This window comes from Heptranchias perlo, chromosome 11 (genome assembly GCF_035084215.1).
Source record: "Heptranchias perlo isolate sHepPer1 chromosome 11, sHepPer1.hap1, whole genome shotgun sequence".
In the NCBI taxonomy this organism is placed as follows: Eukaryota; Metazoa; Chordata; class Chondrichthyes; order Hexanchiformes; family Hexanchidae; genus Heptranchias; species Heptranchias perlo.
This window is the reverse complement of record NC_090335.1, coordinates 53,567,344-53,591,257: the sequence shown is the minus strand read 5'-3', so window position 1 is coordinate 53,591,257 and position 23,914 is coordinate 53,567,344. Positions and strand designations below refer to the sequence as shown.

The 23,914-nt window shown below is 41.8% G+C and overlaps 2 protein-coding genes across 3 annotated transcripts in view; both read right to left on the bottom strand.

The window, feature by feature from the left end:
* The window catches only part of LOC137326838 (ATPase MORC2-like), a 70,488-nt gene extending 62,155 nt beyond the window's left edge, over window positions 1-8,333 (bottom strand). The window contains exons 1-4 of the mRNA XM_067992218.1: window positions 8,269-8,333; window positions 8,130-8,183; window positions 2,153-2,187; window positions 183-251 (exon numbers count right to left, since the gene is read on the bottom strand). Coding sequence (XP_067848319.1) covers window positions 183-251; window positions 2,153-2,187; window positions 8,130-8,183; window positions 8,269-8,333 — 223 coding nt within the window. The remainder of the gene's footprint in view (window positions 1-182; window positions 252-2,152; window positions 2,188-8,129; window positions 8,184-8,268) is intronic.
* Window positions 8,334-12,895: 4,562 nt separating this feature from the next.
* The window catches only part of LOC137326970 (suppressor of tumorigenicity 14 protein homolog), a 90,955-nt gene continuing 79,936 nt past the window's right edge, over window positions 12,896-23,914 (bottom strand). The window contains exons 11-12 of one of the 2 annotated variants that reach the window (XM_067992344.1): window positions 19,276-19,394; window positions 12,896-14,503 (exon numbers count right to left, since the gene is read on the bottom strand). In XM_067992344.1, the coding sequence (XP_067848445.1) occupies window positions 14,481-14,503; window positions 19,276-19,394 (142 nt within the window). In that variant the 3' untranslated portion in view covers window positions 12,896-14,480. The remainder of the gene's footprint in view (window positions 14,504-19,275; window positions 19,395-23,914) is intronic. The other variant, XM_067992345.1, reaches the window with a different exon arrangement.

The following is a 23,914-nucleotide window of genomic DNA, read 5'->3' as shown; positions in this document are numbered from 1 at the left end:
GCTGTGAATTTCCTCAGGGGTTCTCCCAATTGGTTAGCATAACTTCAGCAACAGATCGGCGAAAACCCTGTTTACATGGTGTATCCAGGGTTCCCACTGATCTTCTGCCGAAGCTATTGCGGCCGACTGGGAAAACCCCCAGGAAATTTCCAGCACTACAAAGTCATTTCAAATGTACTTACTAGGATCCATGCCAATACCATCATCCAGAAAATGCAGCATAAGCCCCCCTTTCAATTCTTCATTAATCTCTGAAACAAGAATCAAAATGGTAACCCAGTATCAAATTTACTCAAAGTTTTGGCTTCCACATTTTCCTAAGATTAGTTGAAAAAGAAATCTAAATAAATAAAGTTAGAATGAAACTTAGACAGTTTATAAGTCGCTTGAATTCAGAATGCTAGTGAACACAACTTCAATTTAACAGCATAAATCTTATATTGTGCGTTTGTGCCACCAACACTTGTGAAATCTGGAACTGTTATTTTCATTTTTTTTATATATACAATATTATTTGCTGTTGGTTATCCTTCAAGCTCACTGATTACATCATCAGCAGCTGTATCGTGAACTTACAACATGGACCACATTGCCCATTGGCATTTACAGTGATACCTACCAGCTGTTAAAGCCCCCTCCCACAATGCAGGCCCATAAAAGATTAAAACCACCCTCATGAACTCCACAGAATATAATTATGAAAAACATAATGAGTATAAGGCAATCATTCTACCTCTGGATTCAGGTGCGGTGCAAATTGTCTGAGTTTCATTCTAATAGACATAAGATAATACTACTGTCTTATAAGCATTCCCAGCTATCAATACTCCATAAATTATAGCTAAGTAAAAACATTGTTTATCTGCTGGTTCATAAAAAAGTTGGCTAGTGCCATACTTATTACGTGTTTCAAGTTGTTGAGGTCAGCGTAATTTAAGCAATGAAAAATATTTTTTGTCCCGCTCACACCAAGTGTGTCGGTAATTTGGGTAATTCTTTTTTTCTCTTGTAAGAGAAAGCAAGAAACGTCTTTGGAGGCAGATCTGGATAGCCCCTTGTCCCCCATAATATTCTCCTAACATCAAAAGAAAAAACACTACACTGATTTGTGACAACAGTGACTCTCACTAACAGGCAGGCTGTGAAAAGAGAAAAGTCAAAAAAAAAGGAAAAGCAGAGAACAGTGACAGAGTGCATTAATTCCATTTTTAATACAACACAAAGGGGTGTAGTGTTGACTCTTTTTTCACAGTAATGCTAGCAGAGAGCTTGTTTTTGCTGCCTGGTCATATTGTTGTGAATTTGGGGTAGGCAGAGCTCCATGCATTCATGTTCAATCAGGTACACAAAACACTGCTCATCACCAACCGCGTAAGTTTTAATGACTAAAAAAATTGAGATAGTCATGAATAAATGGGATATAAGATGCAGATCCACCTGAATTTGTTTTAAACTTTAAAATGCTTACCATTTTTTGGAAGTGCTTTGCACAGGTTATTTTGATACTATGCCCGAAACCCATACTTACCAGTCCAAGACAGCTCATTCCAGGTGGCTTTGCTAACAAAGCACTAATGTGGACTTGTCCATTTTATACTACACTTTTGGCCAAGAGGATGTTGTACCATCACGTGCAGTAATAACCTGTATAATACATGAATTAGACCCCAAGTGCTCTGGGCTTAGAAGTAGGAACATAGGAACAGGAGTAGGCCGTTCAGCCCCTCGTGCCTGCTCCGCCATTTGATAAAATCATGGCTGATCTGTGATCTAACTCCATATACCTGCCTTTGGCCCATATCCCTTAATAACTTTGGTAGCCAAAAAGCTACCTATCTCAGATTTAAATTTAGCAATTGAGCTAGTATCAATTGCCGTTTGCAGAAGAGAGTTCCAAACTTCTACAACCCTTTGTGTGTAGAAATGTTTTCTAATCTCGCTCCTGAAAGGTCTGGCTCTAATTTTTAGACTGTGCCCCCTACTCCTAAAATCCCCAACCAGCGGAAATAGTTTCTCTATCCACCCTATCCGTTCCCCTTAATATCTTATAAACTTCGATCAGATCACCCCTTAACCTTCGAAACTCTAGAGAATACAACCCCAATTTGTGAAATTAGGTTGTGTAGGTTGTATTTTTGATATTACGACTCACCAGTATAAATGTTCAATACTGTTGCTTTGGCATCTCTGCAAATACACAAAATGTTATATTTTTGAAATTTTCTTTAAAAAGCAGTCTATAACATTAATCAAACTAAAGGTTGATTTCAATCATAAAACATTATTATGGAAATGGATAAGAACATAAGATGGCGCAACTAAGAAAAAAAACCATGAGGTCCCTAAAGACTATGGGGATGAAATTGATCTTCACCAGTAGCACACAACAGGCTCGTAGCAGCCTATTTTACACTGCGCCCAGTTTTCTTTTCCACTATGGAATAGAAGATCAGGCGCGGTATAAAACAGGCTGCTGATTCACTATGAACCCGTTTTGCACTACTAGCAGAGATCAATTACACCCCTGATATGATCTATCCTAACATTTAACTTGCTCAGGAAAGTTTTTCTTCGGTCAGTCCCCAATATAAACCAAGCAAAACTCCAATATATGTAAATCTACGTAAAGTGCTGGTAATCATCATGATAATGGGTAAATTATGCCAAACAAGGTTTTGAAAATTATCTACTTTACAGGCCTGTCAACTCAATTTTATAAAGAAATACTGCAAGCCATTAAATTTTAACACTTGTATTTTACTAATTATTCCAGAGTTTACCACCAGCTGCATTACCATCAAGTTCCATTCGGAGGTGCCAACGAGACTGCAGAAGTAACTATTCTCAGTGGAATCACTAGGTCACCCACCTCATCTTTCCACACTTTGCAGCCGTCTGGCTTCACAACTTCAGACTAACCACAGATGCCATTTTCTCTCAGTAAAAAAAACAGTAGGTGTTGCTAATGTAGGATGGGTGTACCTGCGCTTTTTGGGATGGGGGAGGGAGCTTGGGAAGTGGATCCCCTATCGGTACATTGCCGGTGAGGTGGTCTGCACCCCTGTGTTGACCTGCCTTTTTCTTCCATGAACCCTATCCAACTTAGTTAACATGCTTTAACTGTCCACACATTCTCTTTTATTTCCCATAATTTTCCTCCTTTTGTCTTATGCTATTATCACTTCCGAAATTTAACCATCTCTCATTCTCCACCTAATCACTTTACAGCTCATTATTTTTCTTTTCTTGTGCATGTAATTCTCTTTTTATTCGTTCATTGGATGTGGGCATCGCTGGCTAGGCCAGCATTTATTGACCATCCCTAATTGCCCTTGAGAAGGTGGTGGTGAGCCACCTTCTTGAACAGCTGCAGTCCGTGTGGTGAATGTTCTCCCACTGTGCTGTTAGGAAGGGAGTTCCAGGATTTTGACCCAGCGACGGTGAAGGAACGCCGATATATTTCCAAGTTGAGATGGTGTGTGACTGGGAGGGGAACGTGCAGGTGGTGTTGTTCCCATGTGCCTGCTGCCCTTTTCCTTCTAGGCGGTAGAGGTCACGGGTTTGGGAGGTGCTGTCGAAGAAGCCTTGGCAAGTTGCTGCAGTGCATTCTGTGGATGGTACACACAGTGCGCCTGTGGTGAAGGGAGTGAATGATTAGGGTGGTGGATGGGGTGCCAATCCAGCGGGCTGCTTTGTTCTGGATGGTGTCGAGCCTCTTGAGTGTTGTTGGAGCTGCACTCATCCAGGCAAGTGCAGAGCATTCCATCACACTCCTGACTTGTGCCTTGTAGATGGTGGAAAGGCTTTGGGGAGTCAGGAGGTGAGTCACTTGCCACAGAATACCCAGCCTCTGACCTGCTCTTGTAGCCACAGTATTTATATGACTGGTCCAGTTAAGCTTCTGGTCAATGGTGACCCCCAGGATGCTGATGGTGGGGGATTCGGCGATGGTAATGCCATTGAATGTCAGGGGGAGATGGTTAGACGCTCTCTTGTTGCAGATGGTCATTGCCTGGCGCAAATGTTACTTGCCACTTATCAGCCCAAGCCTGGATGTGGTCCAGGTCTTGCTGCATGTGGGTATGGACTGCTTCATTATCTGGAGGGATTGCGAATGGAACTGAACACTGTGCAATCATCAGCAAACATCCCCATTTCTGATCTTATGATGGGGGAAAGGTCATTGATGAAGCAGCTGAAGATGGTTGGGCCTAGGACACTGCCCTGAGGAACTCCTGCAGCAATGTCCTGGGGCAGAGATGATTGGCCTCCAACAACCACTACCATCTTCCTTTGTGCTAGGCATGACTCCAGCCACTGGAGAGTTTTCCTCAATTCCCATTAACTTTAAAACTACTAGGGCTCCTTGGTGCTACACTCGGTTAAATGCTGCCTTGATGTCAAGGACAGTCACTCTCACCTCACCTCTAGAATTCAGCTCTTTTGTCTATGTTTGGACCAAGGCTGTAATGAGGTCTGGAGCCGAGTGGTCCTGTCGGAACCCAAACTGAGCATCGGTGAGCAGGTTATTGGTGAGTAAGTGCCGCTTGATTGCAATGTCGACGACACCTTGCATCACTTTGCTGATGATTGAGAGTAGACTGATGGGGCGGTAATTGGCCGGATTTGTCCTGTTTTTTGTGGACAGGACATACCTGGGCAATTTTCCACATTGTCGGGTGGATGCCAGCATTGTAGCTGTACTGGAACAGTTTGGCTAGAGGTGCAGCAAGTTCTGGAGCACAAGTCTTCAGCACTAGAGCTGGGATGTTGTCTGGGCCCATAGCCTTTGCTGTATCCAGTGCACTCAACCGTTTCTGGATATCACGTGGAGTGAATCAAATTGGCTGAAGACTGGCTTCTGTGATGGTGGGGATATCGGGAGGAAGCCGAGATGGATCGTCCACTCGGCACTTCTGGCTGAAGATGGTCGCAAACGCTTCAGCCTTGTCTTTTGCACTCACGTGCTGGACTCCACCATCATTGAGGATGGGGATGTTTGCAGAGCCTCCTCCTCCCGTTAGTTGTTTAATTGTCCACCACCATTTACGACTGGATGTGGCAAGACTGCAGAGCTTTGATCTGATCCACTGATTGTGGAATCGCTTAGCTCTGTCTATAGCATGTTGCTTCCGCTGTTTAGCATGCATGTAGTCCTGAGTTGTCGCTTCACCAGGTTGGCATCGCATTTTTAGGTATGCCTGGTGCTGCTCCTGGCATGCACTTTTACACTCCTGGCTGATCCCCTGGCTTGTTGGTAATGGTAGAATGAGGAATATGCCGGGCCATGAGGTTACAGATTGTGCCGGAATACAATTCTGCTGCTGCTGATGGCCCACAGCGCCTCATGCTTGCCCAGTTTTGAGCTGCTAGATCTGTTCTGAATCTATCCCATTTAGCACGGTGGTAGTGCCATACAACACGTTGGATAGTATCCTCAGTGCGAAGACGGGACTTCGTCTCCACGAGGATTGTGTGGTGGTCACTCCTATCAATACTGTCATGGACAGATGCATCCGCGACAGGTAGATGGTGAGGACGAGGTCAAGTAGGTTTTTCCCTTGTGTTGGTTCCCCCTTCCCTTGCTGTGTTCCTTCTTATGAAAAGGTGTTCATCTTCCAGTTTTGAGAAGAGGTACGCCTGAAATCTCAACATTTTGCCTTTCATTACAGATGCCGCCTGACTTGCCTCGTGTTTCCAGCATTTTCTGTTTGTTTCAAGTTTCCAGCATCTGCAGTATTTTATTTTTCATTAGCTGTCAGTATTATTACAGCTCAGAAGTTAAATTGCATTATTTATCCAATTTTTTTCTGTATTCTATACACCATTTGGTATGTTATAATTTTTGTAATAATTTTGCAAACATAAAAAGTTTTTTAAAATTACAAGAACCCAAAATGCCTAGGTCCTACCATGCATACAAATGCAGCCCATTGTTCTGCTGCCATTTTGATTAATGTAACTGGAATGAAGAAAGAAGGCCACTCGTATGCAAGATTTTCAAATAGATACAACTAGTATATATCTGAGTTGGATACAAGTGTGATTAACTGCACTGATGCCTGTAATGCAAACCCTTCTGCTTTTTACAAATATAAAATTATAGCATGTGGTAAAATAGTTGTTTCTTGTACATGCAATCATATTTCTCAACAGCTACAGGATACTGTAGAAATATTGGAAATAAGCAAAAATTGACAATTTTCTTAATATTACTAACCATCATGCTCTGCAGGCTGTGCTGCGTATTTTGTTGAGTGTGCGGCTTATTTTGCTAAATTGTAAATTGTTAACCTTTGACTAGTGACTGACCCGTGTTAGCTGCCTTGCCTCACAATGAGGGTGTGTGTTAATAGAGGAACAACGACCCAAAAAGCAGAACAATAATCCAAAGATAGCGATAAGAACAGGACAATGATGAGATAGCTGGACAAGTGTGGTCAAACAAACTGGCCACCTTGAAAAACAACCTTGCAAAGGGTCTTGTGCTTAGATGAGTAATGTTAAACCAAGCTAACCATTTGGATTCTTTGAAAAACAACTTTGTTAATCTAAGGGTCTTATGAATAAGAACTCCATATATGGTGTGAGGTTCCTGCCAGGGGGGCATAAAAACCCAACCTCTTTTGAGCTCGTGGCAGAGGATGCAGAGAAGAACACCTGGCTGTCAGAAGGTGACCCAGCTGTCAGAAAACTCAAACGACCACGCCAACTCTGCCCAGAGAACAAACCAGCTAATATTGTTTTAATCTCTATTATTACTGTCTTATAATATTGGGTACTTTTACATGTTTGATTTGACTTAATAAATGAGACATTGATTACCACTCGGTGTCACGTCTGAATCTGTTACAATACCTATTGGGCAACTCATGGAATAGGTCAGTTTTTTAAAAAAAATTAGAGTAGGAAATGACCTCTCTACTAGTACACTGAGAATAAATTATCCCATTTACAGCCTTGAACTTATTTCATTTGAATTCTTAATGATATTAACTAATGTCACAAAGAATTCCAGGCATTTGCACAAACAGAATTAAGATACACTTTTAATTCACAACAGTCTCATTTACAAGAGTGCCTTTGGAGGTAACACTATAAACAACCCAGTGCTACATGTGGGAGACAGGCAAACCCTCCTTGAGTGGGGTTTTCTGAGTGCCTTTGATGGTTGGGTGCAGCCAGTGGCAAAGCTAAATGGCTGCAGCCATTCGAATTTGAGTCAGGTCTACCATCTTGGGTCCAGTTGTAAGAAAAATGAAAGACTATGGTCCAGAAATTCCTTGGGTTATGATCCCACCAGTTACTCCTGGATTGCGTTGTTGGTGCCCTCCGCCACTGACCCGTGCTCGCCCACCCATGGGGTTGCCTTGCCCCCCCAACACCCGATCCCAGCCATTATCTCTTCAGTCCCTTAGCAATGGCTACTTGCCTGGCCTGGATTGGTGGGGTAAACATGGGCCCTTGAAAAGGCCAGTATACTTCCTGTCACTCGGCATACCAGCTGCCACTACAGTAGAGGGTCCTAATTGAGCTACAGGAGCAGGTTATGGAGTCCCCGATACCGCCCTTCATTTTCCTCAAAAGGAGTGAGTGGAAGCTCTGGCCCTTACAAGGCATTGAGGAAACTCTCAAACAACCGAGACCTGTCGAACCCAGTCTCCACCGTTTTCCTGGGTATTCCGCTGGTCTCCCGCTAGAGATATGCCAAGAGACCAGGGGAATCCCTATGGAATTTCAGGGCCTGTCATCTATGTGTTTTGATGCAACAATGGTAATAAAATCCTCTGAGTTTATAATAACTAAGATTTCAGTATCATTTATCTGAAATCAAGAGATAAATTTGCATTTGACTATCACTAGGAGTACCTCAAAAGTTACAGGTTCAAAATTGCAAACTTTTCTCTTTTAACATAGTTTTGTCCAACAAAACACTTCACATTATTTACTATTAAATTAGTTATTTTATCTTTTTTATTGATTACAACAAATAACTTTTAAAAAATACAAGAAACCATGGTTTTCTTTAGATAACAAACATTTCAGTTGCACTTTTTTTTTAGAATTTAAAGCATAACATTTGATTATTCATCTTGCCAGGCTCTTACCAGTAAGATTTATTACTGTACCTTGCATTATCCACCAATTCTGCCAACGCTCCAAAGAGGAATTCATGTGTGGTTCTATAAATTAAGAAACACTGCATCTGTGTTTTTATTTTTCCTGGTCAAAACTGTAAATAAATATAAATTGTTCAGTCATACTTACGAGTTTGCTTGAAGATAGTCACAGGTAAGCTGAGCTCTGGATAACTCATGGTACTTGTCTTCCATTTTTATCCCCAATTTTTCCTCCTTTCACCATTCCTTTCCAAGCTGTATCAACAGCCAAAGTACTCCAGAATCCTACCAGCTGTATTCTATAAACAGATAAGGAACTTGAGGTTAAAGAATAAACAAAAGGCGGTCCAAAATAAGCTTGCAGATTCTTTCCATTTTAAACCAGAGACAGAAGTGTCAAGTGGACAATCCAATTCAGCCTTTTGCCAAGATCCCCAGCATCAGAGATGCTTGTGTCCAGTTAATTCAGTTCAATCCATTTGACACTGAAAAATAGTTGAGTGCACTGGACACAGTGAAGGCTATGAGTCCTAACAACACCCTGGTTGCAATGCTGAAGACCTGTGCAAAAGAACTAGGTGCTCCTCCAGCTAAGCTATTTCCCTGCTGCTGTGACACTGGAATGTAACCAACAATGTGGAAAGTTGCCCAGCTATGTCCTATCCACAAAGACCAGGGCAAATCTAACCTTGCCGATTACCGGCCCATCAGCCTCCGCCCAATCAACAACAAAGTGATGGAAGGAGTCATCAATACTGCCATCAGGCAACACTTACTCATCAAGAACCTGCTTGCCAACACTCAGTACAGGTTGCACCAGAAACCTCCAGACCTCATTACAGCCTTGATCTAGACAAGGACACAAGGGTAAAATTAACTATATAACCCATGAACTCTAACACTAAGACATGGGAACACCATCACCTCCAAGTTCCTCTCACATACCATCCTAACTTGGGACAAAGGCTTACCACATCGTCAATGTTGCTGGCTAAAAATCCTGGAATTCCCTACCTAATTCCATTTTCAGCATTTCTGTTTGTATTAATAACACCAGCGATTTTGTTTGATTCTAAAAACTAGTTTTGTACAAAAATCGGAAAAATACAGGTCGATTTCAAAAATATATGTAAATGTACTATAGTCATTTATTTTTAATGTCACGCTCTGTATTTACCTAGGTTAGAACTGTGACTATCAGTTTCTTGGGTGGGGTCCAACATGTAGGCGCACTTAGTCCAACCTAAACCACAGCAAACGACAAACACCCGCAGCCCTCCCCCTACAATTCCATTCAGGATAAATCAGGGAAGATCCAAAATGAATTGGATCTTTCTAAACAATGCCTACAAGATACTCCAAAAACCATTAAATATTGACACAAACTCAAAAATAAAATATAGAACAAAAATAGCCTCTTTCACAGGCACATTTCCCGGGGGGGGGGGAAAGCATGCCACGTCTCAATTTAAGTAAATGCAATGGTGGCAACCGCAGGGCTGAATGCACACAGATTCCTAACCTGGATGACCAGTTCCAGGCTATGACACGTTGCACATTTACCCACCGGTAACGCTCCGTTCTCACCTTCACCTTTGGGATGAGACACCTGGTTCCCACACGTGCTTCCGCGCCCCGCCTTTGACTCGTGGCTGTGGGTTCGTCACGAGGTGCGCGAGCAAAGTGAGGATCGTGTTGCAATGGGATCTGTAATATGGGATGTAATCTTGCATTGAAGGTATTCATCAAAGTATTCATCCTTGAATTCAATTTAAGCAATTTTCACAAAGAGAACATTTTTTCTTATTGGGGGAATTTTTTTCTTCTTCATAACTATATTTAGTCTGAACTTCGTATGTATTCTGCAAGGAAAGCAATTCTAAAATCTTTTTTCACAAGAGGCTTATTCATTTTAAATCAGGGCCCTATAATTCTCTACCCACCTGTGCAAATCAGATATGCTGCTGTTATCTATAGCATTGTAAAGATGTGGATCATGTTTCTCTTTCATTTGTTCTCCAATGAAAACAAGCTTCCTCATAATTTGGAGCTGTAAGCCTCAAAATCATTTCAGTTGCTGCACTCTGAACCCCGTTCAAACCATCCAAAAAAATCCAGGGTGCCTAAAATGACACACAATGTTCCAAATGTAGCTTTGTGATCATGAAGTTAGACAGTTTTCTCCTCGGAAAAAACAGCCTACTAGACAAAGCCTGAATATGTTTTCAGAAACTATGTAGAATATTAATTACGTCTTCCCTAAAGGCTTCATTACTGAAAATCTGTACTAAAAAATGCAAATGGTGGAAATACATACAAGTCCATCAGCATTCCTATAAAGGGGGAGGCACTTACTGAACAAATATTAGTGGTGTCCTCTATGTAAGGCCAGGCACTTGACGTGATCCTATGGGACCTCTTTATTGTGTGTATATTTGCTGATTCCTGTTTCAACATGCATTACATTTATTTATATTAAAATCTGTTCTATAACTAAATTGTCACATGGTTTCAAGATGAGTATAATGTCACCTGACTTATCAGACCCAACATAAACAGAACATAAGGGATATACAGACCGAAAAGTGTTAAAAGGCAGTAACAGATTAAGGCATTCTGGTGATAGGTTGACCTTCTCCAGCCATACATTGCCCCCCTCCCCATCAGACTCTCGGTTCCTCTGATTCTGGCCTCTTATCTCCTCCTCCCTTCATCCCACCATTAGCAGCTGTATCTTCTGCCACCTAGGCCCCGCTTTCTAGAATTTCCTACCTAAACACCCGTCTCTTCACCCTCTCCTTTATTAAAACCCTCCTTAAAACCCACTACTTTGACCAAGCTTTTGGTCTCCCCTACTAACATCTCATTCTCTGTTCCAACGTCCATTTTTTAACGACACCTCTGTGAAGCATTTTGGGCATTTTTCTCTGTTAAAGGAGTTAGATAAATACAAGTTGTTTGTTGTTGTTGAGATGAAGGGGATGAATTTAGACTTAAACCCCTCTATGAGTTCTTGCAGAGACCTCTGGCCTTGTGTTCATCTGCCTCAACCCTCTTCAACTCACCCCCTGCAACAATTGATTCTTCATTCCCATGCGCCCGCTCAGATACTTTCATGCAGCGGGAATTAGTATAAGTGCAGAATTGGCACTGGGTGATTTACAGAGCATGAGGGAACTGGAGGAGTGAGTGAAGATGTGTCACCTTCCCAATTGAGGGTGAGGAGAAGGGTGCCCAACGCTTCTGAGTCATGGGACCCAGAGCTCATGGGTACTTGCCTGAAAAAAAAGGATATTCAAGGAACATTTTACCTTTGTGCAAGCGTTAAGCTCACTCTCCACAGATGTGTGGCCACTCACAAGTGTGGTTTGAGTCTACAGCTTTCATTTATGGCATTATCAGGGAAGCTTTTCTTTGTTGCAAATATCAATGGAGCGTGTGGCAGCTTTACTGGAATCTGCAGCAGATTTCTCTCTAAGAAGCGGCCAGAGACCAGTCAGTGTCTTGACTCCCACGGAAGCATGGACTGAAGCTTTGGTGGCAGTAGGGGAGACAATAAACAACACCCTGTGTACTGTGTTCCAAATCAGCACATGCTAGGAGGGGGCATGAGGGGAAATAGGAGAGAAACTAGAGAATGTTGCGAGATCCAGGTTAGAGCAGGGGGGAACCTTTGGGGAAGTTTGACTTTGTGGGCAAGGGAAGGGAGGAATGCGGCAGAGGTAGTTGAATGGATGGTCTCAATCTTGGTGACAAAGTCCATGAGTGCCTCTCACTTGTTGTTTGCGGTGAGGGTGGAGGGGCAGGGGAAACGAATTTAAGGAGACACTTAGTAGTGGAGAAAAGAAGCAGGGATTTATCTTTGCATTCGAGGCTGATCCTGGAGTAATTAACAGTTCTGGCAGAGGAGAGCAGGGTCTGATAGTGCTTGATGTGGTCCAGACAGATCTGGCAAAAAATGGCTAAACCAGTTGTGCACCATAAATATTCAAATCTGCATCCCTTGGACTTAAGGGAGAGAATCTGGTGGCTGTACCAAGGGGTATGACCAGGGTGGGAGAGAGTAAGAGTTTTACTGGGGATAAGGGCATCAAAGATTGAGGTGAAGGTGTGATTGAGCAGATCGGTAGCTGCAGAAGCATCCTGGTGAATGGAGGGTCAAAGGCTAAACAGTTGGGAGTTTGAAAGTGCCGTTTTAAGTGACTTGGGGAAAGTTCTTTCCAAGGGCAGACACAGAAAGTAGTGGGGTTGGAAGGGGGAAGGGGCATGTGAGTGGTGAGGGATAGAAGGAAGTGATCAGAGATGGCCTTGTCAGTGATTGAGACAATGTGAATAGAGAAGCCACGTGAGATGGCATGGTCGTGGGGATGGCTGTGAATATGGGTAGAAGACTTTATACGGAGGGAGAGGTTAAGGGAGGACAGGAAAGAAGAGAACAATGAGCAATGTTTGCACTGAATAGATGTGTGAAATTTCACTTTGACAAATAATTCAACCATTAGTGTGTAATACTTGATGGCTTATACAACATTTCAGAGTTTTACTCCACACCCCAAGAGTAATGATGTGTTGAACTGTCCATGAGAAATTTCATGGATATCTCTAAGACAATATTGTGCTACCCTGTTGTGTACTGTTCTGTTGTGCACATTTTTGCTATTTCAGCATGCTATAGGAAACAAATATGTCTGTCATGACTTCAGTGAAATCGTCTGTGCCCTGTTAGTTAAAACAACACAGTGCTAGTAAATAATATTTTAATGAAAAAATATTGATCTTCCAATTCAAATTATCCCATAAATACTTATTTTTGACTGAAATATTACAATAAGGTTACTAGGGGAAAAACACCAAAGAAAACTGTAACTACTCCGTAACTAAAAAGTCAGTCAACTGTGAAAAATTTAAGTTCTATAAAAATTACAATATATAAGAATTATTGAAAACAATAGAGTTTTGCTTATAATATAAACATTTCACAAGACAAGCATGCAGTTTCTCCTTTTTTAACAAAACAAGGTATCTTGGACAAGAAGAATCAATTATTACACCTTTTTTAAAAATCCTTATTACCACAGAGGTAGGCACCTTTATGAATAATTACACAAGTCACAGCAATCAATAGATTCAATGATCTATTTGTAACACTATATTTTCTGTTGTCTCAGATTCTAAAAAATTCCTAATCAATTTTTTTTTAGAAATTCCTATTATAATAAAATTAAGTTTTAGAAATTTCTGTCTTATTCTATGCTACACCAGCTCTGGTTTTTTTGGCAAGGGAGGCATGTCTTAATGTATAAAAATCACTTGGTTTATTAAATATGGAAATTTCAGGGACTGAATTTTTCCCACTGCTTTTGACAGGAATCAACATAAAAATGTGATGTAGAGATGAATCTTGCCAAAAGAACGTTGACTCAGGCCAAAAATCAGCTTTACCTTATAAAGCTCAGGCCTCAAAATTCCTGGGGCGCTTGGTAGGAGAGGGAAAGGTGGGGCAGCATGCCTCTTGCCTACAACCCTGATCCTGTTCGAAATCACAGGATCAGGTTCATTTAAATGTATCTGTTGCAACTGGGTTGCCCATCCCGGTAAGAGGGGGGAGAGGGCAAGGGATTTTGCTGTGGAAACTTGCCACAGTGTTAGCCAGCCCAGAGGGTTCAGGGAGGCAATTGATTGCATAGTTTATACCAGAGGTGGAAGAGGGACTGTGCTATACTCCTTGTGATAATACATAATGAGACCATATCACATTACTGCTGCAATCACTCCTAGAAAAAATAGTTGATTCAGGAGAAGGGCATCAAGCATTTTTTACAGAATTGGGTGGGTGGTTTGAGACCCTGAGGAGTCAGAACTGAGATAGAACCTGAAGAATATAGCAGAGGCTAAATGCAGGAGTTGGTATCTTGAGCATTCATTGGTCATTAATTGGGTCAGGCAGCACATATTGGATCAGGAATGGCATTGCTTATTGAATTTCAAGGGCCACGATAATCTAAAAACAATGCAAATAATTTTTGAATTTCATTGTTCTTAAAAGGATCTTTTATTCTTCGTAATATTTGGTAGCTTAACAACAGGACCTGGAGACAATTGTAAAAAGGTCATAAATGGCTCATGAAAACCACCTTAGTGGTTGTTGAGGAAGGTCTGGAGGAAATTGCGCTGGGATACCAATTGACAAGTAAGCGTTTCCCTCTGCATAACGCACACTCTAGAAACCTTGGTTTTGCAAGTAGTAATTAGCAATGCTTTGAAACTTGCTTGTAGATCTGTGACGATGACAACATTATTCATATGATGAAGACTATGTATCCCAAGTACTTTGGGTGGAATCCTCCTAATCCATCAGTTTCACTTGGTGCATGCCAAATCACCTGTCAGAAAAATAAACAAACAGATTTTTATGAGTAAAAGGACTTTACAGCATCATTATTCCCCTGGTATTTAATAAATTTGTACAAAAGAAAAACTCAGATGTGTATCAGTTGGTTTTAAACTTAGAATGACACGGTCATGGATTTGAGTGCTAGTTCAGGTGCTAGTCAATGTATTACTGGCTTGGCTAACAGGTGGACACTCCATCTGAGTAAGAAAGAGCTTGCATTTATGTAGCAGCTTATCATATCCTGTGGATGTCTCAAAGTATTTTATCCCACACAAGAGGTTAGTATGCAAAATGAAAGCACATGGGATTGGGGGGAATATACTGGCCTGGATTGAGAATTGGTTGACAGACAGAAAACAGAGAGTAGGAATAAACGGGTCTTTTTCCGCTTGGCAGGCAGCGACTAGTGGGGTACCGTGGGGATCAGTGCTTGGGCCCCAGCTATTCACAATATATATCAATGATTTGGATGAGGGAACGGAATGTAACATTTCCAAGTTTGCAGACGACACAAAGCTGGGGTGGAATGTGAGCTGTGAGGAGGATGCAAAGAGGCTCCAATGTGATTTGGACAAGTTGGGTGAGTGGGCAAGAACATGGCAGATGCAGTATAACGTGGATAAATGTGAGGTTATTCACTTTGGTTCTAAAAACAGAAAGTCAGATTATTATCTGAATGGTGATAGATTGGGAAAAGGGGAGGTGCAACGAGACCTGGGTGTCCTTGTACACCAGTCGCTGAAAGCGAGCATTCGGTGCAGCAAGCAGTTAGGAAGGCGAATGGTATGTTGGCCTTCATTGCAAGAGGATTTGAGTACAGGAACAGGGATGTCTTACTGCAGTTGTACAGGGCCTTGGTGAGACCACATCTGGAGTATTGTGTACAGTTTTGGTCTCCTTATCTGAGGAAGGATGTCCTTGCCATGGAGGGAGTGCAACTGAGGTTTACCAGACTGATTCCTGGGATGGCAGGACTGACGTATGAGGAGAGATTGGGTCGACTAGGCCTATATTCACTAGAGTTTAGAAGAATGAGAGGTGATCTCATCGAAACATATAAAATTCTAACAGGACTAGACAGACTAGGTGCAGGGAGGATGTTCCCGATGGCTGGGGAGTCCCGAACTAGGGGTCACAGTCTCAGGATACGGGGTATGACATTTAGAACCGAGATGAGGAGAAATTTCTTCACTCAGAGGGTGGTGAACCTGTGGAATTCTCTACCACAGAAGGCAGTGGAGGCCAAGTCATTAGATGTATTCAAGATGGAGATAGATATATTTCTTAATGCTAAAGGGATCAAGGGATATGGGGAAAAAGCGGGAACAGGGTACTGAGTTAGACGATCAGCCATGATAATTTTGAATGGCGGAGCAGGCCCGAAGAGCCGAATGGCCTACTCTTGCTCCTATTTTCTATGTTTCTATATCTACTGTTGTTATGTAGGCCATTGTAATAGCCAATTGGTGCATAGCAAGGTCCCACAAATAGCAAATGGGATAACTGGCCAGTTAATCTGATTTTGGTATTGTCATGTCAGGGAGGAATATTGGTCAGGACACTAGGAGAATTCCCTACTCTTCCGCAAATAATGTTATGGAATCTTTTATATCTATCTTAACAAGCAGACGAGCCTCAGTTTAACATTTCATCCAAGATATGGAATCTCCAACAATCCAATACTCACCCACATGGCTGAATAGAGTAAATAACTTCTGGGGATAAAAGATATCCACAAAATTAACCAAAATGACTCATTTTTTTTGGCTCTGAAATTGCTAGTGAACTCCTGCAAGAATCCAATGGAATGGCTGCAAACTCTGCCGGGACTCAAATGCTGGGCTCTGGACCAGCATTGCAGTTTCCAGTGGCCTCTGCCCGACCAAAACTAGGCCACTGGCAAGGGGTAGGGGAAGTCCACAGGGACTCACTATGCTGGAAGTTTTTTCTCCAATGTCTTTTTTGCCAACTCCCATTCTCTTTCCATGACCTCCAATTTGTTCAAAACTGCACTGCCCTTATCCTGTCTAGCACTGTTTTGTTTGTCCATCACCCCCAGTCTCACTGATCTGTACTGGTCCCCTGGTCCTCAATGTATTACATTTAAAATCCTTGTCCACCTATGACCTCACCCTACCCTAATTTGCAACCTCCTTCAGCCTTACATCCTCTCCTGAACCCTTCAGTCTCTGGAACTCTGCCTCTAAACCCCTCCATTTCCTTCTCCACCTTCAAAAGGCTTCTTAAAACCCATTTTTTTCAACAAAGCTTTCAGTCACCTTTCCTAATCTTTGTGCCATAGTTCAGCATCCGTTTTTGTTTTATTTTTGCCTTTGTAAAGTGCATTGGGACATTTTTCTACCTTAAAGATGCAATGTAAAAGCAAGTTGTTGTATCTAACATTATTGAGTATATTAAGGAACCATTGATGTATGCGAAAGTTCTCGTGAATTTCATAAGTTTTAAGATGGGGATGGATAATTTGTTTGCTATAACAACAACTTGCATTTTCATTGCATCTTTAACGTAAAAAACATCACAAAATGTTTGATTGGATAGGTTTGATAGGCATAGTGAAAACGGACACAGAGCCAGAAAGAAACAAAGAGATTAGGAGGAGTGACCAAATGCCAGGATGAAGAGATGGAGAAAGATTTTGAAGGTGGAGAGAAGTGCAGAGATGAAGATTTTGGCAAAGAGTGCCAAAGAATAGGGCCAAAGCGGCTGAAGGCTCTGTCACCAAAAGTAGGGCAAAGGCATGGAGGGGTGCATAGAATGCTGGAGTTCGGGGAACGGAGTTTTCAGAAGGGGATTGTAGGGCAGGAGGAGACTGAATAGATAAGGTGGAGCAAGGCCACAGGGGATTTATAGATGTGGACAAAGATATTGAATTGAATATGTTGGGAGAAGGGGAGCCTGTGTAGGGCAGCGAGGACGGGGTGATGGGACTTAGTGCAGGATAGGGTACATAAAACAAAATTTTGGACAAGTTGGAGTTTATGGAGGGTGGAAGGCAAACAAGGAGAGTGTTAGAGTAGTCATATCTGGAGGTGTCAAAGGCATGTATAAGTGTTTCAGTGGAGAAGGGCCTGATGTAGGCAATGTTGTAGAAGTGAAGTAATTGGTCTTGGTGACGGAAAGACTGTGGGGTTTAAAGTTCAGCTCAGGGTCAAACAGAACAACAAAATTGCCAACAGTCTGGTTCAACCTGAGAATAGCCCGGTGGAGGGATAAAGTCAATGGCAAGGGAATGGAGGTGTTGATCAATCCGTAGATGATGACTTTAGTTTTCCTGATGTTGAGCTGGCAGAAGCTGTGACTCTTCCAAGACTTGAAGTCAAGTAAGCCGTCTTACAGCAATGGTGGCAGTAGAGGGGCTCAGATAGGTGGTGGTGGTGATATTGATGAAACATTGTACATATGAAAGCTGACCTCGTTACTGTGGGTCATGTCATTCAGGGGAAACATGCAGATAAGGAAGAGAAGGAGGACAAGGAAAGTTCCTTGCAGCACCCTGGAGTTAACATTATTAGAGAGGGAAGAGAGCCCATTGTTGGAGATGCGTTGGCCGTATTTGTATATGTAGGACTGGAACCATGTTAGGGTAGTCCCATGGAAAGTAGAGGCATTGGAGGAGGATGGTGTGGTCAGTAATATCAAACACCACATAAAGATCGGGGAGGGACAGGAGGGATAATGCGCTCTGATCACAATCACAGAGGATATTGTTCATGAAATTGTCTGGGCCTAGTTCAGTGCAGTGAGAAGGGTGGAAGCTAGACTGGAGGGACTCGAACAGCGAGCTTCAGTAGGGATACCATGAAGCTAGCAGGTGATGACATATTCGAGGACGTAAGAGAGGAAATGGAGGTTGAAGATGGGCAGTAGTTGGAGAGGATGGATGGGACGAGGATGGATTTTTGAGTAAGGGGTGATGATGGCAGTTTTGAAGGAGAAAGGGAAGTTACTGAAAAAGTGAACCATAGAATTATATAGAAATTACAGTACAGAAACGGGCCATTCAACAGCTAGTCCATGTTGTTGCTTATCCTCCACACGAGTAAGCATTAACAATATTAGTTAGCATTGCAATGAGAAAGGGGTGTTGAGGGGTCAGTACTTGAGTGAAGAGGTGAATCTTATTGCTCCCCAATATCTGCCATGGAGTCCACCAGTAATGGGGTGGGCAGAGATTTTCTGTGTCTGCCCCTGAGATGTTGGGAAAACTCATTAAATTTCTAAAAAAAAGTAAAGTTTTGTGCCACAACATCTGCAATCAATCACTCTAAGTTCAATAGCACAGGCTTCCCAGGTTTTAAGCTTTAAATTCCCCCTCTACTGCCATTACAAACAGGCATCCCTGGCATCCAGCTTTGCTAAAGGTCAAATGACAGGAAATACATAGGATGACATATTTCCATCCTTTGAATATCATTCCAATATTCCACCCTTATATGATGGATGTATGTAAGAATCACTTCCAGCAAGAAATCCAGTGGGCATGAAGATGGGAAGATATGCGATAAAACAGATTCCCATTCCATTTTCCACCCCCAACTGTCCCAGTACTAGACACAAATCAGCAGAGGGAGAGCAGCAGATTCTGGATAATGTTTTACATTTCAGGTCAGCTAAATGCTTCTTTAATTTGATCTCTTCAATTGTAATAAATTAAGTATATTGTACATTTACATTGGTCTCTAGGGTTGATGATGCGCCATAGGTCTAACAAATGAAAAGATTCAGAACTTTAATTCTTACCATCAGTGGCAATGTAGTCAGCGGCAAAGCCTTTTATGTACGATTCACTGGAGTAAAACTTTATTTGTAAACTGGAACTATTACTGTAATGACTAAATGGATTGCGGCCTCCACAGAATCTACAGAAGAAATCAAAAGATTAATTCTACTAACTATGAAGCTGACAGGGTTTCTTGTTATATTACCTCAATAACACTCTTTAAATCCAGTGATTTCATGTCACCATTGATAATAAAGAAATTTAGATACTTTATCGTTATATTGAAATCTGATCTTAAAATGTGTATTTTGAAAATAATTTATCTTTATTTATTCCTTTGTGCAGTAAAACCAGAAGAATAATTAACATCTAAATGTGGATGATTAAGTATGTTTTCATTTATTAAAACTTCAAAGCAAAGCAGTTCTTACAAGTTAAAAGTTTGTATCAGAAACAAGGGTGGAGTGGATGAATCTGCCACTTTGTTGGCCTTTAGCCTACTTAAAGATCCAGGTAAGTTTCAGCTCATGCACTATGATGCTGCATAAGCACTAATATTACAGTAGAAAGTTCTGAAACATCAGGAATACCTTCACTACTGTAATAATAGCCTTGATTTTAACCCAGGAACAGTGTGGTGACGATTATCTTGGCAGTAATGAGTCATAGGGCTGCTTCCAGGTTTTTGAATGCCTTCTTGGTGGTCCTATTGGAGGAGGTTAGGGCAAGGAGGGACGTATTGTTCCCCAGCACTCATGGGAGCAGTCCCAGGTCATAAGAACATAAGAACATAAGAAATAGGAGCAGGAGTAGGCCAATCGGCCCCTCGAGCCTGCTCCGCCATTCAATAAGATCATGGCTGATCTGATCCTAACCTCAAATTTAAATTCATGTCCAATTTCCTGCCCGCTCCATGTAACCCCTAATTCCCCTTCCTTCTCGGAAACTGTCTATTTCTGTTTTAAATTTATTCAATGATGTAGCTTCCACAGCTTCCTGGGGCAGCAAATTCCACAGACCCACCACCCTCTGAGTGAAGAAGTTTCTCCTCATCTCAGTTTTAAAAGAGCAGCCCCTTATTCTAAGATTATGCCCCCTAGTTCTAGTTTTACCCATCCTTGGGAACATCCTTACCGCATCCACCCGATCAAGCCCCTTCACAATCTTATATGTTTCAATAAAATCGCCTCTCATTCTTCTGAACTCCAATGAGTAGAGTCCCAATCTACTCAACCTCTCCTCATATGTCCGCCCCCTCATCCCCGGGATTAACTGAGTGAACCTTCTTTGTACTGCCTCGAGAGCAAGTATGTCTTTTCTTAAGTATGGAGACCAAAACTGTATGCAGTATTCCAGGTGCGGTCTCACCAATACCTTATATAACTGCAGCAATACCTCCCTGTTTTTATATTCTATCCCCCAGCAATAAAAGCCAACATTCCGTTGGCCTTCTTGATCACCTGCTGCACCTGCATACTAACTTTTTGATTTTCTTGCACTAGGACCCCCAGATCCCTTTGTACTGCAGTACTTTCCAGTTTCTCGCCATTAAGATAATAAATTGCTCTCTGATTTTTCCTGACAAAGTGCATAACCTCACATTTTCCAATATTGTATTGCATCTGCCAAATCTCCGCCCACTCATCTCTCCGGCAGGCCTGGACAGAAGTGGCTTAGAGGGTCAGTGCCAGCAGCAGCACACCCTGGTCCTGGCTTCAGTGTAGGAACAGGTTCATTGACCTCACAAGAGCAGCAAGGGTGAGTGCAGCTCTTCATCTCTCTCAATAACACCTGCCAACACCCCTTTCACTCCCTACTCCACCATTCTCAACAATTCCATCTCCTCCATCACATCCCAATCACAAGGGCACACTGCAACACCTCTCTTTCTCATTCCAAACTCATTCTTCCTTTCCTCTCTTCACAGTACAGACTAACAGCATTATCTTCTCACATCCTAGCACTTACACAATCAGCAACTCCTCCCAGCACTCCTTCCTCACTTCACATTCTGCACACCTAGCTTTACATTCATCATCTGTCCATCTACAAGCACCTTGCTTCTTCTCCATCTCTCAGAAGATGCACATTATGCAAATGCCTTATACTTACCTTTTCAACACCCATTCACTAACTCTCTCCCTCTCTTTCTGCAGGAAAAAACAATACATGATGCCAGGGAGAGAGGCAAGAGTGGGTGAGGAGTAACTAACATCAGATCCCTCGCCTAAGCGTGTAGATGAAAATTAGGAGGGGGTCAAGGATAGATCCTTAGGGTACTCCAGAGGTAACGGTGTGATTCTTAGTTGCTCAGAGAAGGTGGTGGTGGGCCTTCTAGCAGCAATTGTTTTTGCAACTAAGTGGCATGCTAAGTCACATCAGAGGGTATTAAGAGTCAACCACATAGTGTTTCCTGAATCTGGCAGTTTTCATGCTCATTCTTTTTCCCTGGTGCCAACCCAGAAATTATTGAATTCAATTTTGCAACTTGCCATGGTGAAATTTTATCTTATGATTTTTGGGTTGCTAGTACAGTACCACACCTATTACATTACCCTATGGAGCAGTTTCAATCTGAATTGACAGTTTACTGTAAAAGAACTGAAACTTGCTGCTGTCTCCATTTCAGTACTTTCGATAAGATTTAATCAGCTAACTCCTTACAGATAAATGATAAACAAGATTTCGCTATAAATAACTTCCACTACAGTTGTTTGCGGAAGTAAAGTGGGCTTACAGACCTTGGTATCTAGAAAATGGTCAATTTGCAGCAATGAAGTGAATACAATTCCTTCCGTTGGAACATTCTTCTATACAATGTTATTTTGATTCTATTGTCTGTTCCCAGTTCTTTAATCTTCTGATACAAAATACCACACCAGAAGATCAAATGAATAATTGCAATTGAACAGCTGGTAGTGATATTAGTATATTTTATTTATATGACATCCCACCAATAAAATATAACTAGGGCATGATTTGTTGCATTTTGGCATTCCACGACAAATCCTGTGATTTTCACCTTACAGCACAACTTCCCCTGTCGAGCTTTCCCCTTACTGGCACTTTAATTATAATCAGCTGCATGTTTTAAAGTGCAGGTATTCTGCCTTTCTCAGGCCACCTAACAGTAAAGGGAGATATCCACTTGGTTACTGTGACAGCTCGTCCTACAGTCAACACACTAACAGCTCAGTACCACCGTTTAAAATTACACTCTAAACTAAAGGGCAGAGTGCTTGCTGACTGTAAGACCAGCTGCTCTTACAGAATCATTATGGGCTTTCAGTGAGGCGATCCCCTGAACACTGAAGATGTGTTCAAAGCTACATGAGGTAACCTTTTGGATCCAGGACTCAACAGGATGATAACACAGAGCAACACCAGTTAGCAGCATAGAAGTATAAGTGAACCATTGACACACTGCATGAGGAAGTTTTGGAAGCTGATAACGCTTCCTGAGGAAATACCGTTGGCTGAAGAGAAAGACAACATCCGTCTGTTACTGGAATATTTATGGACATGTTTGCCTGCAATCTAACGCCCAGGGAGCAGCTGAATATGGGGAAAGTGTGTGTTGAATCCATGAGATAAATTGGTTACAATTGCAGCTGGTCTTATAGTCAACAAGCATTCAGCTCACAGGCACTTTAATTCAGACTCCAATTTTAAACAGTACAAGTTAGCTGAGCATTATTCAACTATAAGACCAACTATTACAGTAATCAGCAATAGTTCCCCTGCAGAAACTACTGGGGACTGACTTCCCCACCTGCAAGAAAAGTACTCTCTGAAACTAGTTATGATCTGATACTTTTCTCCTGGAAATAGCCTGCAAATTACAATAATTTTTGTTGTGCAATTTTCACATAACAACGGAAATGTAAATTGTACAGGTTTCTGAGATTTTTGAAGACAGCAATAGCGGAGAAATGTGATGCTTAGGGATGCACAAAGAGAAATTATAGCAAAATTGTGGAAAATGTTTGCCCCTCATTATAACTCTTTGGCGGCTTTCACAAATAATGGGCTATAATTTACTGCAGCAGGGTATCTAATGATGTCTGCCGTTAGTTAGACTTGGCCTTGCACATTTAGATTTTAAAATTTTTTGAACGGCAGGTTGCTGAAAGTGCGAGGTGATAGCGTCGCAGCAATGGAAACAGGGCATCTGGAACCTGAGTGAACAGGGCAAACAACCGTGTATCTCCTTAAACAATCAGATTGAAGGATTGTGAGAAGGCAGTTTAAATTAGAGTCGGTGAATTCAATGTCAAATCAGGAACAGAAAGTGAAATAAAGAGAGGGAAAGAAAGATTTGATTGAGAGAGAGAGAGAAAAGAGAGACAGAAAGGAAAAGTTAAAAAAAATGTAAACCTGAAGGAATGAGACTACACACATGTAATAGTTAATTTTCAGTGCCAGAGAGGTGGATTGGTTGTAATTAACATCATTAAAAGCCTGAAATGGACAAGATTTAACTTCCTGTGGTGAGTTTAGTTCGTATTTACTGCGCAAATTCAGCAACTTCACGTCATTCAATGCATTTTAATGGTGAGGCAGACAGTGCAATGCCGTTTTCATAGAATCATAGAATCATAGAAGTTACAACATGGAAACAGGCCCTTCGGCCCAACATGTCCATGTCGCCCAGTTTAT